This window comes from Bombina bombina, chromosome 6, assembly GCF_027579735.1.
Source record: "Bombina bombina isolate aBomBom1 chromosome 6, aBomBom1.pri, whole genome shotgun sequence".
Taxonomy (NCBI): domain Eukaryota; kingdom Metazoa; phylum Chordata; class Amphibia; order Anura; family Bombinatoridae; genus Bombina; species Bombina bombina.
The window spans coordinates 931,448,086-931,469,286 of record NC_069504.1 but is presented as its reverse complement, the minus strand read 5'-3'; the positions used below and the strand labels follow the sequence as shown (position 1 = coordinate 931,469,286).

Genomic DNA, 21,201 nt, shown 5'->3' with positions numbered 1-21,201 from the left:
ACCTTCATGAAAAGGTTTTTCTAAAGAGGTAGGAATAGGTTTAGACAAAGGAAGTGAAGTAGTAGTATGTACAAATATACTAATATGAACAGAAAATTGGGAAATACCATGGTCCATACATTGCCATAATCCTACAGAATCAAAAGGATTCAAATGATTAATTAATAAAGTAGCAGGTATATAAGAAACATTAAATAAATCTACTGTGCTACTTATATCACAAGATAAAATATTATCTGACATAACCAAAGGAACTTGTTTATCATCATGCAGAATTCCTGCAGGAGAAGAAAGTAAATCAATACTGCATAGGAGACAGATGTTCACTCCTGTATGGGGTATACCACCATATCCTGGAATAATAAGATGAGAAGCATTAATATACCATTCTTGTAAATAATCAAACTTTTTTACACTAGCAACAAAAAGTGCAACAAACTGAGGAGAAATAGAAGGATGGGAAATATGATAAATAGGTCGTGAAGGTGAAAGGACAAGACGATTAAAATTTGATAACATCAGAGTCATTAAACATTCTGTGTTATACTCCTTATTTTATTATGAGTTATTTGGGAAACAAATATATTAGAATAGCAAAAACAGATAAGCATTATAGTCAAAAAACAACATGCACATGCTTTTAAAGAAAACATATTAAATGGTTAGAATAAACTATGTGGCAATAATATAAAAAATATAATATGGCTTAAATATGTCAGGCAACCTTATAGTCCAAGAAAATATATTAACAACTAAAATAAAATATATATGTATTTTCTTATACAACTTAACAATTATATGAAAGCTATAAGTATAAATATAACAGGCATAATATGAGGTAGTCTTAGAGTGTAGGAATTGTTCAAACAAATTGATCCTTTTATAGCAGTGTAATTCACAGTATAGTTGTTCAAATCCTATCACAGTTAAAGGCAGAATTTTGAACATACTGATGATTCACAAATATTATACATTTATACCTGAAAAATAAACCATTTTTTTTTCTTCATAAAGAAACTGTATGTTTTTTAATTTTTTCATGCTTTCTTAGTTTTCACACAATTTATATTGCATAGCATGCATATTTACATATATACAAACCAATGTAGTCTAATAAAAAAGATGTTAAAATCACTTTGTTGTTCCTGAAATAGACTTCAAAAAATCATTTAGTAAGAGAATCAATGTAAAAGATTCATTTTGTAAGTTGTAACTTAAAACCTATGTCACAGCAAACTGCTTTTTACAGCATCTACCAATCAACTGTGAAAAGGGAACTAATGTAAAAATTAATTCACAAATTATTTTACTGTTTTGTAAACCAGTTTGTATGTCTTTTCTATGTGCAAGAAAAATTGCTTTGGTGTCACATGCAGCTAGAAAAACAACAATTCTATTTTGCAGTCTCTGTAATAGACTCATTAGGGAGGGGTGCAAAGGATTTGTGTAACTGGAACCTATTTGTGACATGAAACAATTTATGGCAGCATCTGTCAATCAGTTGGGGAAAGGAATGTGCAAAACCTTCTAAAACAGGAGAATCAGATCCCAATCCTGTAAGGAAAACTTCAATCAGTTGTAAATCATTACCAGTTTCCCAACGCAAAAATTGCACAGTCCATTTACAAAATTTATTAAAATCATCAACAGAGCCTTTATTAATTGGTGCTAAGCCTATTTCAGATAAAATAGCCCTTGTCTCAGTTGCTTTAAGATTAAAATTTAACTGTTTCATGTCAACAGAAACTGGATCTTTAATAACAATTCGTTGGGTGTCTTTTGCTCATTTTAAATCTGAACGCAAACGTTAATTTCTGTCAGTCAGTTCTTGTAACAATTTGTCAAATTTTTCTAATTTAGCATCAGATGTATGTCTCAGGTTAGCAAAATCAGTTTTATATCTTTCAGTTGCAGTTTTAACAGAAGTCAGTTCCTGAGATAAAGCTTGTAATTGATGCTCTAAGTCTGATTTAGCATTGATTTCCTTACCCAGAGACCCTTTTGTTTTATGCAAAGCAATCTCCAGATCATCAAAATCTTTAGATATTTTATCATAATGGGCCATTAGAGATTGTAACTTTTCAGCTGAGATTACCTCATTTTCTGATAAAGCAGGAGGGCGTGAGAGAGGAAATACTGGAATAGCCTCAGAGCTTTGAAAGTCTGAATATGTGTTTTTATACAAGGGAGGAGCAGATGGTGTAACACATGCATCTGAATTGTCTAAAAACACATTCTCATTCTGTTTCAGACTATGGGGAAGGTCAGTATTTAAAGTACCAATTTGAATAAAACCATTTTGTTTAGTACAATACATAAAAATACCACTGCCATATGTACTATCAGAGAATTTAACATTTGCAGAGGTTTGTCGCAAATTTTGCAAAGATTCAACAACTCCTTCAAGAGAAGTATTAGTATTTTCTAATATAGAAAGTTTATCATGCAAAAGACCACATGTATGTGCTGATAACATACTCTGTTTCCTACAGTCTTCTAACTGTACAGGGAGTGCAGAATTATTAGGCAAATTAGTATTTTGACCACATCATCCTCTTTATGCATGTTGTCTTACTCCAAGCTGTATAGGCTCAAAAGCCTACTACTAATTAAGCATATTAGGTGATGTGCATCTCTGTAATGAGAAGGGGTGTGGTCTAATGACATCAACACCCTATATCAGGTGTGCATAATTATTAGGCAACTTCCTTTCCTTTGGCAAAATGGGTCAAAAGAAGGACTTGACAGGCTCAGAAAAGTCAAAAATAGTGAGATATCTTGCAGAGGGATGCAGCACTCTTAAAATTGCAAAGCTTCTGAAGCGTGATCATCGAACAATCAAGCGTTTCATTCAAAATAGTCAACAGGGTCGCAAGAAGCGTGTTGAAAAACCAAGGCGCAAAATAACTGCCCATGAACTGAGAAAAGTCAAGCGTGCAGCTTGCCACTTGCCACCAGTTTGGCCATATTTCAGAGCTGCAACATCACTGGAGTGCCCAAAAGCACAAGGTGTGCAATATTCAGAGACATGGCCAAGGTAAGAAAGGCTGAAAGACGGCCACCACTGAACAAGACACACAAGCTGAAATGTCAAGACGGGCCAAGAAATATCTCAAGACTGATTTTTCTAAGGTTTTATGGACTGATGAAATGTGAGTGAGTCTTGATGGGCCAGATGGATGGGCCCGTGGCTGGATTGGTAAAGGGCAGAGAGCTCCAGTCCGACTCAGACGCCAGCAAGGTGGAGGTGGAGTACTGGTTTGGGCTGGTATCTTCAAAGATGAGCTTGTGGGGCCTTTTCGGGTTGAGGATGGAGTCAAGCTCAACTCCCAGTCCTACTGCCAGTTTCTGGAAGACACCTTCTTCAAGCAGTGGTACAGGAAGAAGTCTGCATCCTTCAAGAAAAACATGATTTTCATGCAGGACAATGCTCCATCACACGCGTCCAAGTACTCCACAGCGTGGCTGGCAAGAAAGGGTATAAAAGAAGAAAATCTAATGACATGGCCTCCTTGTTCACCTGATCTGAACCCCATTGAGAACCTGTGGTCCATCATCAAATGTGAGATTTACAAGGAGGGAAAACAGTACACCTCTCTGAACAGTGTCTGGGAGGCTGTGGTTGCTGCTGCACGCAATATTGATGGTGAACAGATCAAAACACTGACAGAATCCATGGATGGCAGGCTTTTGAGTGTCCTTGCAAAGAAAGGTGGCTATATTGGTCACTGATTTGTTTTTGTTTTGTTTTTGAATGTCAGAAATGTATATTTGTGAATGTTGAGATGTTATATTGGTTTCACTGGTAAAAATAAATAATTGAAATGGGTATATATTTGTTTTTTGTTAAGTTGCCTAATAATTATGCACAGTAATAGTCACCTGCACACACAGATATCCCCCTAAAATAGCTATAACTAAAAACAAACTAAAAACTACTTCCAAAACTATTCAGCTTTGATATTAATGAGTTTTTTGGGTTCATTGAGAACATGGTTGTTGTTCAATAATAAAATGAATCCTCAAAAATACAACTTGCCTAATAATTCTGCACTCCCTGTATATTTAAGGAATATAAAAGAGATGCCTGCAGATTATAATTAATATGTAATTGCTCATTTAAACACAAAGATTTCAATAAGGTTCCTAATAGTCCTTCTAACATTTTATCCTTTTTAACCACAATGTTAGCAATTACAAAATCCTGAAACATATAAGGGAGATTATACAATACAGGGTGGATCTCTAATTTATGTCAATTAAGTCAAAATTTATGGTGTGCACAGCCATAATTTAACTCTATTTGATAAAAAAGAATAAATTACTTACAGAGCATCAAGTAGACACACACAGTGTTCAAAGTCCAGCTTAAGAATGCACTATGGTCCAAGGGTTTCGAATTTCAACAGGACGATTCCCCCAAAGTGTTGTATATACCTCTGCCTAAGGGCTGTCACTAAATGAGTGTTTAGCAACAGATGTATATGTATGATTCTCGTAAAAGAGGATAAAAATTAGATGCTTGTAAGAATTATTCTTATATGACTTTATATGCCTTGGCTAGACAAAACCCTAACTATAGACAAATATTTAATCTGGGTTATCTAACAGATTAAATTAATAATCATATTTATCAAATATTAGTTGACATAAACTATTTATTAATCACAGAAAGATGAATACATACCCCGAGATCTGGAGGCTGAAGATAACAATAGCCTCATACAAAGGCAAAGCTTATATACACATTTTAAGCCAATGAAATCAAAGCATACCATAAATGAAAAGGCTATCTTTGTATTTTTAAACTTCCTTAAAAGACTTTATAATTTTGGCTGACATATAGAAAATACTATTTTAACTTGTTCATGCGCAGTGTATTAGAGTGTTAATAATACTTTGTTTAGCTAGCAGTATAGGTGTTTTGATTGACAACAGCAACTGAATGTAAATGTCACCGTTTTAAATACATTGTCTTTAAAACACTATTTAACCCATTACTAACTAAACTGACTAATCCTATTTAAGTTAATTTAATTTATAACTCTTCCATATTCTATATCTTAATTTATATCTAAATGTTTTATCTATGAATAACATATTTAATGTGTAATTCTTCTTTGAAATTGTATATTTTCCTAATCATGATTTTATAATTTATTCTAATCATGATTTTATAACTCCACAGGTGGCGCCGATGTCAGTGCGGCAGATTAGGGGTTTATAAGTATAATGTAGGTGGCAGCGGTGTAGGGGGCAGCAGATTAGGGGAGTTTAGACTCGGGGTATATGTAAGGGTGTTAGGTGTAAACATAACTTTTATTCTCCCATAGGAATCAATGGGATATCGGGCAGCAGCAAACATAAGCTTTCGCTGCTTTCAGACTCCCATTGATTCCTGAAAAGCAGGTACGCTGGGCCGGAATAGTGGCGAGCGTCCCTGGTAGATATTTGTTAAATAGCAAAAGTAGTCAGATAGTGCTGAATTTGCATTCGGAACATCTGTAATGACGTAAGCATCAATCTGTGTTGGACTGAGACCGGTGGATCGTATGTTATGTTACAGATTTCAACTTTTGCCGGTCTGTAGGCTTTGATAAATAATGGGAATCAGGCTCTCCACAATTACGCTGCGGAATTCCAGCGTATTTGCGGTTGATGGCTTGATAAACAGGCCTCTAGAAGTAAATTGAAAACTATTTTGTCTGAATCAAATAAGAGAAACTTGGGGATTTTATATCCCTTTAAGGCACAGTATATAGCAAGTTATATATTGTATACAAGAGAAATGTAACATATACTGATAATTTAAAATGAAGCACAAAAACAATACAGAATATGTACTAAAATCACAAATTATTGAGGATACGGTCATACAGCCCAGCTATTCTTTGAAAAATATAGACAGAGTAGATAAATGGATAGACAGACAGACAGACGGATAGATGGATAGATGGATAGATAGATGATAGATAGATAGATAGATAGATATAAGTATATTATTTTGAAGTTCAAGCGTAAATTTTAACAAATTAATGAATAAATAAATCTATTACTAATCTGCATAATCATACAATACTTTAATATCTGTTGTAGCAATTTTAAGACCATTCTACTCTATAGAAGTGCAATGGTTTGAAGTAATTAGTACTAATAAAGAAGGATTCTAGGACAGATGTGCCTGCCACGCATGTAGCCTATGCAGGTTTATTAATATTTAGTCTAAGTATCAACATGTATATCTCATGGCTTGTATTTTTGTCCCCCTTGAGTGAAGTGCCCATTAGAGAATTTGTATTTCTTTATTTAGCCCTCTAGACATCTGAGATGCACGCTGTTCCTTTGCTGCTTGAGTTTAAACCCTGCTACCTCAATCATTTCATTTTTTATACCCTCTTGAGACAAACCTAGTGCCCCCTTACAGGAGAGTGAACTGTGTTGAACACAGAATGAACTTGAAGTTCCTTAAAGTTTCTGAGAAAACAAACATTTTTATAGTACCCTGCACATATGATTATGAAGTAAAACCTGTATTAGAAACTATGACCCATAGACATTAGTACTGCTTTAGTGCTTTTCTTATATGTGTGGGGGAATTTAAAATTTTCTTTAAAGGGACATTACAACAAAACCAATGGTAGACAGAATGATGCATTCAAAAGCAAATATTAGCTTGAGAATAAAATGCAAATTTATTGTATTTAATTATATTAGTTGTTTAAATATTGATAAATTAAGTGTAAAGGTTTTAGTTTCAATAGAGCAATGGGCATTGCTATGCTGTAAAATAGATTTCCTTCTCTGCTGGGGCCAATTAGGGACATTTATAAATAGGTAACTAAAGTGTGAAACCACTAACTGTGCGGAATATGTTAGTGTTAAGTCTGGGTCCTGCACTTCCATCTATAAAAGAAATCACAAACCCCATGATTTTAAGAATTAAATTAGAGGATAAGAGGAAAAAAATAAGTAATAAAAGTATATTGCAAAGATGTATTTACTGTATATAATTAAAGGGACAGTTTACCCAAAAAATGTTCTCCCCTTTAATTTGTTCCTAATGATCTATTATATGTACTGGAGTGTATGAAATTGTTTACAAGTAGCTAGTTTACCCTTAAAAGGACAGTATACACTCATTTTCATATAACTGCATGTAATAGACACTACTATAAAGAATAAGATGCACAGATACTGATATAAAAATCCAGTATAAAACTGTTTAAAAACTTACTTAGGGGGGGCGTGTCCTAGCAGCGATCCTAGTTGGTCGCACTCTCCAAGAGCTCTGATCGAGTAGCTTAAAACCTGCCGGTTATAGGCATCATTAAACAGCCAAAACAAAGGGAAAATATAGTCTCAACATTTATTAGCTCTTTAGGGAGCCCATCGCTGAATTTTGAGCTGTAACTTTGACATCAGATCTCTGGATTGGACATAAAGGGCCTGGAGCGGCGGCTCAGTAAAGGCGGCGCTTCCCCCTCGGTAAACCCGAGGTACTCGTCCCTAACTGGGGGCTCAAATCTATCTCTTCAGGTGAGAAGGGCTAACAGGTCTGCAACGATAAGTTTTGAATCGTCTCACCCAGAAAACACACCACCTGGAGATAGTGAAAATGGAGCATTTGGCGGGAGTGGAGAGTATACAGCATCCGGATGCGATATGGGAGAGAATTGAAAAGCTGTTTAACAAGATGATAGATAATGCACCATACGATCGATTGATGCAAATCCTACACAATAAAGAGAAGACTGCGAGGAGCCCAGTGGAAATAACCAACGTGGGGTGCCCCATAGACACAGAACCCCCTCTGGGCATTTTGCAGCCCGCACAGCAACCGAAAAGGACTGCCATAACAAAACACGCTGACCAAGCCAATAAATTGCAACCAAGAGGGGACCCGACGCTGGTGCTGCAGCATAACAGCTATCCTGTAAATCGGAAAGACCAAGAAACACCCACAACTACCTTACATGATTTCCCTCTGGTGGCTCGGAACATTCAAGAGTCTGCGGGGGATCTAATCCAGAAAACTATTCGGAGGCCGACGGAACAGGAATCAGCAAGGTCTCTCCTGAAAAGCGCATCCAGCGGGCCTCAGCTATCCTCCAACTACCAGCGGGATTACACTGAACGATTCTCCCGCTCTCTATTACACCCCTCACGTAAGAGACAACAAAAAATATTAAGAGAGACTAAAGACTACCCATGTAACGATGCTTGTATTACATATGCAGAGAAGGGGTAGATTAGAGAAACGCCAGGCACATACTATTGAACTGCCATGTAACTCTACTGACCAGTCTTGTCTGTGCTTATGGTACTAACGGAACTGAGTTAAGATGACATTCTGCATAAGAGACTTTGATTTCCTCACAGATCGTTATCTGACTCACAAACAGAATCATCTCCCTAGTTGATTGTTTATTTTGTTGTTTAGCTGAGGTTGGAGACTTTGCAGTTACGCGAGCCAGTTTAATAGAGATACTTTTTATTTAACTTCTTAATACTACATTAATGTCTAAAACCTACCAGTTAAAGTGTTTTAATCTTTATTTCAGACACCGTTATTTGTATTTTCCCTTATGTTTGTATTTGGGGGTGACCATCTTAAGCAGGATAAGTGATTATCTCTATGCCTATTGCCATTATAAGCCTTGCCTTGCGGTCTGCGGCCGAGGCCGCATGGAGGGCTAGAACATTAATACATAACATACAGAAATGCTAACCATGAGCATGAGCACTAGAGCGAAAAATTCAGCAAGACCTTTGTGGCGCAGCAGAAATTAGCCGTACCACTGCAATGATTCAGATGTATCACATAAATATACGGTATAATGTCACTAGTCATACCACGATAATTATATAGGCACATTTACACCCTCACCAAGAATCACTTATATCTCACAAAAGATAACACTAGCTATGTATACAGAAGACAATTTCTCTCTGGTCAATTTACTGAGAAGGACACCATTATGAAAATTACAAATCACTGTATACATGTTGTTTGGCTGCACTTGGGAAACATAACCAATTTGCATTATTAGACCTGTAACGCCCGATCACTAGTTATACTCCTGATCAGTGACCCAGTTGGGACTCCCTCTTTCCCTTTCCTAGAATTATTATCACACTAAATTATGCCTTTGATTACACATTTTGTTTCTTTGACCTCTCTTTATTAAATCTTAATCATATACCTAACCAAGCCCAATATTATATCCCAGAGCATTATTTCAAGACCCATGAGAGGTCTAATTAACTAATAATTGGGTCTCATGAGAAATACACTGATGTGAAAAAAATATTTCAATGTGTTACAGCTGTCATTTATGATATATAATATATGTTTTTACTATCTAGATAGCACAATGCATCACCATGTTGAAACATAATATTGTACCACTCTTCGTGCATGCTTTTCTCATTCTTTTTGTGAAGTGTATACTCAATTATTCTAAATAAAGTATATTATAAAAGTGGAAAAAAAAAAAAAAAACTTACTTAGAAGCCGTCAGTTTGGCTCTGTTGAAAAGGTAGCTGGAAAGCCCACTGCAAGTGGCAAATAAGACACTCCCCCCTCCCCCTTCTTTTGCATATGAAAAGACCCTTTACACAAACAAAAGCAAGCTGGAGAAGGTAGCTGACGGTATTCACATAAAACTTTGGGGCTTGGTTAGGAGACTGAAAATCAGAGCAATGTTATTTAAAAATAAGCAAAACTATATATTTATTTTTTTTAAAAAAAACTTTATGGGCTATATAAATAGATCATCTACAAAGCATTTATGCAAAGAAAAAAATGAGTGTATAATGTCCCTCTAATTTGGTATTTGAAATAGCTGATTTAGTTTGTGGTATCCCCACCTATACTAAATAAGCTATTGACAGGCAATGTAAACACAGCCAGCATAAGAAATTACACTCCCGGTGGGGTGGAGAAGAGATAACTAATATAATTATAATTTTCCATTGTTCTCTCTAAGTATTGAGCTTTGTTTTACAAACAGATATAAGATAAGGAAGCATGTGTGTGTACACAAAGTGATAACATAATGAGATCTGATATTACCTACAAGCTCAGCCCATTGTAATAGGCTGTAGTTTCAAAGCACAACACCAGCTATTTCATATACACAAATAAACCTATAAATTGAATTTCTCATATAGTTAATATTCTGCAGCTGGTATAACAAGTCATTGGAAATGCATTACATTTTACAATGTACTGCGATCTGAAAGTGTCTGCTGTACCTTTAATATATGTGACATACAGAATAAAATGAATTAAAAGACCTGTAGATTCTTGTATACATTAGCTGTGCACCAGTTTAGTAATATGTCAGAAAAGGCCAATGATTAAGAATAGATAAATAACATGTGATGTATATTTATAAATATTTTGAAAAATTAACCCTAGACTTTTGGTATTATATAACTATGGGCATTGTATGTATCCATATTACTTACCTGCTGCAAATGACATTATAGAATTCACTGAACCAAAATACGACACTCCTTTTACCCATTAGTGATAATGCGCACCCCGTTAGCTTACCTATTATGTTTTTTTTGTTTGTTTTTTCCAGTTGTGGTTGCTCACAGTGACACCTAGTGGTGAACGCTTAGTACAGTTTGTTTTGATTAATACATTGATTTGCCTACTAAAACTCAAGTATAGTCATTTTATTATTGGCTAAATCAATTGTGTTCTTTTATTTGGGTTTACAATATACTCTAAACTAAGAGTGGAGAATAAATTATGTGTGTGCTCAAGATGGCAAATAAAACACATTTTCTGATACTGGGCAAACAGTATATTTTATTTCATTGTCTGCAATTGTACCACTTAATAACTTTTTTTCATGAATCCATGCTATGTATCAGCAACTAAAACTTTTTTTTTTTTTTAAAATATATTATAAACTTGAATGTTTATTTAATGTCCCTTTAAATTTAAGAATTGTACCATGGTAACTTGAGATGATTGTTTCAGATTTACTCGCAAAACCCCTGCACTACATATAAAGAAATTAAATTATACTTATACAGCACAACCAGAAAATGGTACGTGCAACAGCTGATAGATAATACAGTCATGTTATATGCTCTGAAAGTAACAACACATAATAATGTGTGATTTCATTAACAAAATAGATACCTATGCAGAAGAACATTTTAATTAAGAATGAATAAGCCATTGTAAAGTCCCCTTTCTGTAATTTTATGAATACTAAGGAATTATTAAATAATATAGTTGTCCCTGCCACCTCTGCTGCAAGGCTTTTTCATGTATGATCTACCTCTTCTATAAAAAGTGCTTAAAATATGAAAGAGAAAAATTTAAATGCATGAAAAAATGTTAAATTATAGCTGTGCCTTTTTTTTATATGCAACAAAAAAATACTTCTATGTCCCTTTAATAAATCTTTTAAGGGGACAGTAAACACCTTGTACTTACAAGACATTTTAGTTGTGCTGATAAAGAGTGACATACCAGTAAATGTTAATGTTTTTAAACCAAACTAACATCCTTTTTTACTGCAATTGATTTTCAAAAACCAAACTCCATCCACTTGAGTTTTTGGTTAATAATGTTAGTATAAAGTACAGGACATTGTTTTGCAATTGTTATCAGTTAAAGCCATTTAGAGAAATATATTTGCAGGTGTACCTGTACACACTGTGATTACTCTATGTGAAGTATGGTGTTCCTATGGAGGCCGTTTGTTATGCTTTTAAAAGAGTGAAATATAAAGCATCTTAGATTTTTATATACATCAACTTTTTGGATTTAGTGGGATTCAGTGCGTTACACAACCTTTCTTACTTTTTAGAAAAATATATGTAGCAGAGTTAGCCTTCAAAATTCAACAGGGTGCATTTAAAGTCCTGTGAATTAAAAACCCTCAATATTCAGAGCTAAATTACACAAAGAGGGGCAAAATAAATAATAAAAAGATATTGTAAAATTGTTTCATTACACAAAACTAAACCTTTTATGAAAAAAATCTCATGATCCTTACAGTCTCTTTAAATATATTTGAAGGTTTCTGTAATGTAACAACAATCCCTGCACAAGTAAGCTATTGAGCTATACATATTGCCTGTCCTTGTAAGTTTATTTATTTATTTACAAAGACTATGAACTATTTTCATTGTTTCCTTTTATATTTTTTCTATGCTTCGAGAGAGTTATCAGAATTAATAAGATACATCTATTTAGCACTGTCTATCAGCGGAAGAATCAATATTTCAGTATGACTAGACATTTATGTATTATTTTAATTTTAAAAAAATGCCTGTGCTGTGTACAGCTCTGTTTTATATCTGCTAGTCATTGTTATAAGCTGCATAGTTGTAAATCTCACAAAACACTATAATGATACAAGCTGCAGAATAGCCTTTGACAGCATCATTGCTTTGCCCTGGTACACACTGCGTTTGCTAAGCCACTGCTTTTCTTTAAAGATAAAAAAAAAAACACATAGCATTCACGTTTCAAACCTGCCTTACTAAATAATTACATATTGTAGCACAAAGTGCTCCCACAACACTTTAGGATTCTGGGTAATGACATGCAAATGAGCTCTCAGAATGCATCTAAAATACAAAAAATTTGAAAGTTACATTTTGTTTCATACCTGAGCACAGCGTGTTACATTCTTTCTATACTATATGCAAAAAGCACTATATCACTTTATGTAAGAGGCAGAACAGACATAATGACAGATTTTAGTACTAAGCTGACCTTTCCTATGCTAATTTATCCATTTCGGTTAAAGAATAGCTCTCATTGAATTTCTAATCTTAGTGTTATTACTGCTGTACTTTCAGGTAATATTGTTTTAATTGATTCCATTTTAGCTATGACAACGAAGGCCGCTTGACCAATGTTACACGACCAACCGGAGTTGTGACCAGTCTGCATCGTGAAATGGAAAAATCCATTACCATTGACATAGAAAATTCCAACCGGGATGATGATGTCACAGTGATAACAAACCTTTCTTCAGTGGAGGCCTCGTATACTGTGGTTCAAGGTAAACGCTGAATAAAAGAAATGATTTTAATGAGACTCAAAGGAAAATATTGTGTTTCATCCTTTCACGGTGAATTATGCAAAATGTATAGGTTTTATCTAGTTACTGAGTCTATTGTGACAATAAATATGCTTGGTATTCCTGAGGCAGAAGCAGATCATATTATTTATTTAGAACTTAAAATCACTGATATATATATATATATATCTCAACACCTTCATAAATTTAAAGGGACATGAAACCCAAAAATTTTCTTTCACATATATATGTAGGTGTATATATATATATATATATATATATATATATTTATATTTACATACACACACATTCACAAACACACACACACACATATATATATATATTTACATACACACACATTCATAAACACACACACACACACATATATATACTTACATACACACACATTCACAAACACACACACACATATATATATATATTTACATACACACACATTCATAAACACACACACACATATATATATTTACATACACACACATTCACAAACACACACACACACATATATATATATATTTACATACACACACATTCATAAACACACACACACACACATATATATACTTACATACACACACATTCACAAACACACACACACATATATATATATATTTACATACACACACATTCATAAACACACACACACATATATATATTTACATACACACACATTCACAAACACACACACACACACATATATATATTTACATACACACACATTCACAAACACACACACACACACACACATATATATATTTACATACACACACATTCACAAACACACACACACACACATATATATATTTACATACACACACATTCACAAACACACACACACATTCACAAACACACACATATATATATATATATATACATGCACACAGCTAGAGTAAAAGCAAAATGGAAGAGTTAGTTACAGCATTTGGCCTAATGGTGATAGGCCCAGGACCCCATCAAGGTCTCTTCCTCCCTGGGTCTCTAACCAATAGCAGCACAATGCATTCCTTCATTCAAACACACTGAGTAACAACAAAGGGGGACACAGGCACTTTGTAATTTCCCTAGTCACATACTAAAGAGTGCAGTCAATTTCCGTGAGAGTGCAGATTTTCCTAGAATATTTGTTTTATATACTGTATATATATATATATATATATATATATATATATATATGACATATTTAGAGAGAGTGATTTGGATATTTAGAGACATATTATAATTTATTTAACACATCTGTCTGTAGAATGCAGGCAGTTCGCATGATCAGGGAATTCCTACTGAGGCCCTTGCAATAAGTTTCCTTGTATCAGTTATATAAAAGAACCCAGAAGGAAAACGTTAAATCTGGTACATTTCTAATAACTGCAGCTCTCCAGCTCCTGGAATCTCTTACACAGAAGACACTTTAGGGTAATAAGCATTGAATCAGCAAATAAAAAGGAGAACATGCAGTCATACGTTTTAAATCCAGAAGGATTTAGCTGTGTCACATGACATTCCACTACTGAAATCATGGCCTAGTTTCTAATCCATTCATCTTGTCATGCATGTGGTTGTATCCAGTAAGTCGTTTTTATTTTGCTTCTGGAACCTCATGATCATTAACTTAATTCACATTTTTAACACTTTTTCAGATTATTTAAGACTGTTTAAGGATCAGATAATTAAAGGGACATGGAAGACAATATTTCACAATCCACACAGAAAATTTAATTTAAAAACATATATGCTTTCAATTTATTTCAGTTAGCATATTTAACTCTTTCTCTTTATATCCTTTGTTGAAACTTTGCTAATTTCCATGGCAACATACTAAGATGAAGTGCACTGAATGGCAGCCGTGTTTGCAACAAAAATGTTATTCATACTGTATATTTTTTAATGGGGCAGAAAAATCAAATTAAACTTTCAGGATACAGATAAAGCATACAATTTTAAATACATTTCTAATTTACTTCTATTATCAATTTTGCTTTGTTCTCTTGGTATCCTTTGTTGAAGAGTAGGCTTAGGAGCAGCAATGCACTACTGGGAGCTAGCACTATCCAGCTGTGTAGCTAGCACTGCTGATTGGCTCAGCAGCAGTTTCAGAGCAGGACCAGCAGTTCTCTGCAGCTCACAAGCGGTACTTTAAGTTTTGTGGGGGTTAAACACAAAACACTGAAGGGTCGCAAGTGCTAAAATTTCATTCATTTTCACTATAATGGCAGAATGAACAATTTTAATGATTTTTTTTTTTTTTATCAATTTCAAAGGGTTTTGTATCTGTTTGTATGTTACATATGAAAACTTTTGAGGTACTGTGTAATAATTTGTAAAGTGATGTCTGAGTTTTACCAATTCTTTTTAGTTGCAGAATTCAGTAAGTTAAAAATGGTACTGTAAATGTGCCATTCATTGTAATGAATATGAATCGGGTAAATAGGACTGCCACATGTTAAATATAAGGCCATATTTCACTGAAACATTAATGTAAAAAGTACTGCTGCTAAATAATAAAAAAGTGCCTGATTTTGATTGTGTCACGGCTACTGTGCATCTGTTAAAGGGACATGAAACCCAACATTTTTCTTTCATGATTCAGATAGAGAATACAATTTCAAACAACTTTCCAATTTACTAGGTTCTAGCTATTGATTGGTGGCTGCATATATATATATATATAAACACAAAAGGAAGAAACCCAAACACTTAGGCTAAGCCACACCAGGCTATAAGAATATCAGAACCCAAGCAAATCAATCCAGATATAGTGAACAATCTTCGGTAAATCACTAGTATAAGGCGTTTAAACAAAGTCACTCACCACATAACTCTGTTATTAACAGTAATTCTAGCCTATGTAATAAACCTAGTTTTCTAGAAAGCTGTGATATTGTTTTGTTACAACAATTACAGCTAAACACTATATCTGAACAAGATACTAGGAGCAGAGGCCCTAGTTTCAAGAAAAAATCACTGTTTTATCCAATACAAAGCAGAGGGAACATCATTGAAACCTTCCATAGTAGGGTTGAAAGAGATCTAATAGAACTCAAATCCAAACGACCCACTTGCAGGCCCAATCTGTCCTTGTCTGAAAAAGAAGCAGTAACTTCCTTGAAAAATAATGATGATTTGGTTATAAGGAAGTCAGACAAGGGTGGAATGGTGGTAGCAATGGATCATGCACCCTATGTGGCAGAAGGTTTGAGACAATTGCAAAATGAGGATGACTATTTAGTTTTGAATAGAGATCCTACATTTGAGCACAAAAATGAATTGAAACATCTTTTGGACGATGGTTTGGAACAGGGGTGTATTGATTCTAATACGGCTGAATATCTTTTTGTGGATAATCCCAAAACTCCCCTTTTCCACCATTTTCCAAAAACACATAAATCTCTCACTAATGCGTAAGCGGTGTGGATTCCCTTTTGGGAAATCTCTCACAATATACTCCAGCCCATTGTTATGTCATTGTTCTCATATGTTAGAGATACCAAACACATTCTCATATACGAGTGGTCTGACTCCAGTGTATGGATGACAATCAATGTTGTCTCTCTGTATTCGAGCATCCCACATTCTAAGGGCGTGGAGGCTGTGACCTTCTTTTTGGATAACTTTACCGATTATGACCGTTGCCTTAAGAATTACATCCTTAAAGTGCTCACCTTTTTATTGACACACAATTTTTTCAAGTTTGAGGACTCTTATTATCTCCAAAGATGTGGTACCGCCATGGGGGCAAAGTTTGCCCCCTCCTATGCGAATCTGTTTATAGGATGGTGGGAATTTTACCACATCTTTATCAGAGGTATATTGATGATCTCATCTTTATTTGGTTAGGCAGTGAGGAGATTATCCCTGCCTTCCTGGAGTATCTTCACCATAACGATCTCAACTTGAGATTCACCTGTGAGCACAACCCATATACTATTAATTATCTTGATGTAACTCTGCAAGGTAATTCTGCAGGTAGGATTGAGTCTACTGTATATAGAAAGCCTATATCAGGAAATTCATTATTTCAAGGTACAAGTTGCCATCCTATACATGTCCCTTACGCCATCGCCAAAGGAGAGTTCACTAGGTTAAGGAGGAATTGCACTAGTTCCCTACAGTTTAAGAAGGAGTCTGTGGATTTAGAAAAAGACTCTTGAGTAGAAAATATCCTAAGGCTGTAGTGAATAGAGCAAAATCATCAGTGAGTGCAACAGAAAGGAAGGATCTTCTAGATTTGAAATTTGCGGGGAGGAATGTTTTTAAAGGTGTTACTTTTGTTACTAATCATAGTGTACAATATCAGGAGATATGCAATATTGTACACAAACACTTTTCTCTCCTCTCCGCAGATGACAAACTAGTGAACACTGTTAACAATGGCCTAAGATGCTCCTAACAGGAAATTAGATATTTCTCTAACAGGGTCACTAATATAGTTTATGACATTGACGCCTGTATGAACTGTACCACAGAATATGCCATTTACCTTATCGAATGTTCGCTCTGTAAGATACAGTATGTGGGACTCACTTTGAGGGACCTGAACACTAGGATGCGTGAGCACTTGTCATCTTTCAAACTCAATAGGGCTAGTACACCCATAGTACAACACTTTGGCACTTTCCATAACAATGACCTGCAATACTTCTCATGGTGTGCCATAGAGAAGATAATTAGACCCACTAGGGGAGGTGATATGGATACCATTTTGGCAAGGAGAGAGGCTTATTGGATTTTTACTCTTGATACCAGACTACCCAAGGGTCTGAATTCTAGATTCAATATTATCAATCATTGGGAGTAAATATCCTCCCCCTTGTCAAAGTGACTGAGTATTATACTCCATTTAGCATTACATCTTTGATGCCCCTCTGGGTCTCATGTTTTATTGTATGTTTAAACTAAGTCTTAGACATATGGAATTAGTTTATATGTCTAAGTCCCACTACCATCATAATACTAATGAATTTACTGGGTCTCCCCTATTTTATGAAAGTATGTGCCTACATTCTTACTGAGTGCTCCCCTTATGTACACCTTCAGTTATCTACTACTCCTCAGTAGTCTGATTTCTGATGTTTGTAGTCTCCTTGATATATATTTCCCTTCACATGTATATAGTTTATTTTACATCACACATATAGCTTTTTAGGATTGAACCTTTATGTATTGAGTATCTTCTCTTTAGACGGCTATAGTAATATACTTAGCATTAGCCGTTGTCTGTTAGGATAACATTATGTTTCTATCTACATCATCTATATTATCTAACTTGTTTGCCCTAATATTGGCTTACGTTCCACTTTATTGCATATAAATGCCATCATTTGTACTTATGTATATTATGATATTATGGCCAGACTGTTATATTTATCAAACTTTGGGCTATTAACTGATATCCTGTTTCATGTAACTTGTCACATCTAGCTCGATTAACAGAGATTATATAGGTTATATTTAATTGTATATACCAAGCCAGTTCTGTTGTAATTGGTTAGAGTCACAGGGGCGTTGTTACTGTTTTAACCTATCATATGTGCCTTTAAGGTTTTTAAACAGGTGTGTGGGTCAGCACATCAGGCTGTGACTATGGAATTCTTTCCGAAACGCGTATGCCTGTGTGATGCGCCCACGTCTGACTCTTTTGTCCACTTTGCTGTGTTCTACAACGTTTTAATGCAATAATAAAGCTTTTCCTGGTTTTACCCTATAAGATGGATGTCAGAACTTCGTTTTTTTTAATTAATGCATATATATATATATATACACTGATTGTGATTGGCTCACCCATTTGTTCAGTTAGAAACCATTAGTGCATTGCTGCTCCTTCAACAAATGATACCAAGAGAATAAAACAGATTAGAGAATAGAAGTAAATTAGAAAGTTGTTTAAAATTGTATTCTCTATCTGAATCATGAAAGAAAAGTTTTGGGTTTCATGTCCCTTTAACATGCCAACAATTACAAATTGTGATCTAACAAATCAAAGTATGTATTCTTGTTTTAGAATGTCCCTTTAACATTTGAAAATTTCTCGCATTAATATTTTATGTTAATTAAATAACAATACTGATATATTATAGATATAGATTTAGTCGTATTAAAGGGACACTAAACCAAATTCTTTCTTTCATGATTCAGATAGAGAATGCAATTTAAGCAACTTTCTAATTTACTCCTATTATCAGTTTTTCATCGTTTACTTGCTATCTTTATTTGAAAAGCAAGAATGTAAGCTTAGGAGCAGCCCATTTTTGGTTCAGCACCTGGGTTGAGCTTGCTGATTGGTGGCTAAATGTAGCCACCAATCACTATCCAGGGTGCTAAACCAAACATGGGCTGGCTCCTTAGCTAAGATTCCTGCTTTTTCAAATAAAGATAGTAAGAGGACGAATAGAAAAATTGATAACAGGAGTATATTAGAAAGTTGCTTAAAATGACATGTTCCATATGAATCAAATTTGGGTTTAGTATCTCTTTAATCATTTATATTTTAGCTTACATTAATCCTAAACATTGTTATTTAATTCTGCACATCTCTAAAGCCGTTGTTTTTTTCCTGCAGAATTGCATTGAGTTTTATGATTTTTGCCATCATAGCACAATAATATGAAGCAACTTGATAAATCTTTGAAATAATCTTTCTAGAGATTGCACGCAGATCACTGCAATGATATCTGCTATTTCAAGGTCACTGGTAGATGCTTTTTATCGCAACGATTACAACTTAAAACAGCAGGGTTCCTCCCAACTGGTATATTATGCGTTTGTTGATGGGCATGGGCACAGCTGTAGTTCTTTTATAGTAGCATCTAATGAAGTGCCCCATTTGGTATTTAGCGTTTGTGCAAGATATCATCGATCTGTCTATAATTAACATTATAATGTACTTAAAGGGAGAGAGATTTGACTATTTAAGAGTCACAATAGTCTACTCTATCTTTTTTTATGGAAACATACTGCTTAATGTTTACAGCTAGTTTTCCATTTCTGCAACAAATAAAAAAAAAGTGTTTTTATAGGTTTAGCTATAATAATAATAAATAGAGTATATGGAAAGGTATAAACTTTTGTTCTTCGAAAAGTCTTTTTTATTCTGAATCTTATGTCTACTAATATTTAACCCCTTCCTACTGGGACTTATTTGTCTACATCGGAACAAAGTTCTAATGTAAACAAATAAGTAAAAATTGAAATCACGCGATCGTTCATGTGATTGCGTGATTTCAATGATAGGATTGGGTCAGAGGGGAGTACATATGATGCTAGACACGCCCTCCAGTCCATGATTCAATTTAGGAAGCGACTATGGCTTCAGGACAGCCAAAAGGCTAGGACCGTCCTAACGGCGCTAAAGCTCATTGCATTTAGGACGGCATGGAATGTCCTAACGGCAGGAAGGGGATAAAGGGGACATAAGGGTTCCTCCCAATATACCAGTTGGGAGGAACCCTGCCCCCCCGCCCCTAAGATATAGAATTTTATATCATTAAAAATAATTTTAAAATGACCTAGAAAATCAAGCTTTATTTGCAACACTGACTTGGTCTTAAAGGGACAGTCAACACCAGAATTTTTGTTGTTTAATAAGATAGATAATCCTTTTATTACCCATTCCCCAGTTTTGCAAAACCAACACTGTTTTATTAATACACTTTTTACTTCTGTGACTAACTTGTATCTAAGCATCTTCTGACCGCCCCTAATCACATGACTTTTAGTTATTATCTATTGACCTTCATTTTAGCCAATTAGTGCAGTGTCTGCCCCTAGCCACGAGCGTAATCGCAATCTATATGGCCTACATGAGCTTGCTCTCCCCTGCTGCGAAAAGTAAATAAAATAGAGGCGGCCTTCAAGGGCTTAAAAATTATCATATGTGCCTTCCTAGGTTTGCTTTCAACTAGAATACCAAGAGAACAAAGCAAAAATGTTGATAAAAGTAAATTGGAAAGTTGTTTAAAATGACATGCCCTATTTGAAAGATGAAAGGTTTTTTTGGACTTGACTGTCCCTTTAACTGAGATTTCTGAGACCCCTGTAGTTCTCCCTCTGCCCATAATAATGATGGAAATGTTGTTTGTACCGAAGCAAAAGATTTAACATATTTAGGCTTCAATGCATTTTTTAT

At 34.7% G+C, this 21,201-nt stretch overlaps 1 protein-coding gene across 1 annotated transcript in view; it reads left to right on the top strand.

Annotated features, from left to right (window-relative positions):
- The window catches only part of TENM2 (teneurin transmembrane protein 2), a 1,369,502-nt gene that overhangs the window by 1,287,435 nt on the left and 60,866 nt on the right, over positions 1–21,201 (top strand). The window contains exon 24 of the mRNA XM_053719586.1: positions 12,871–13,046. Within this exon, the coding sequence (XP_053575561.1) occupies positions 12,871–13,046 (176 nt within the window). The remainder of the gene's footprint in view (positions 1–12,870; positions 13,047–21,201) is intronic.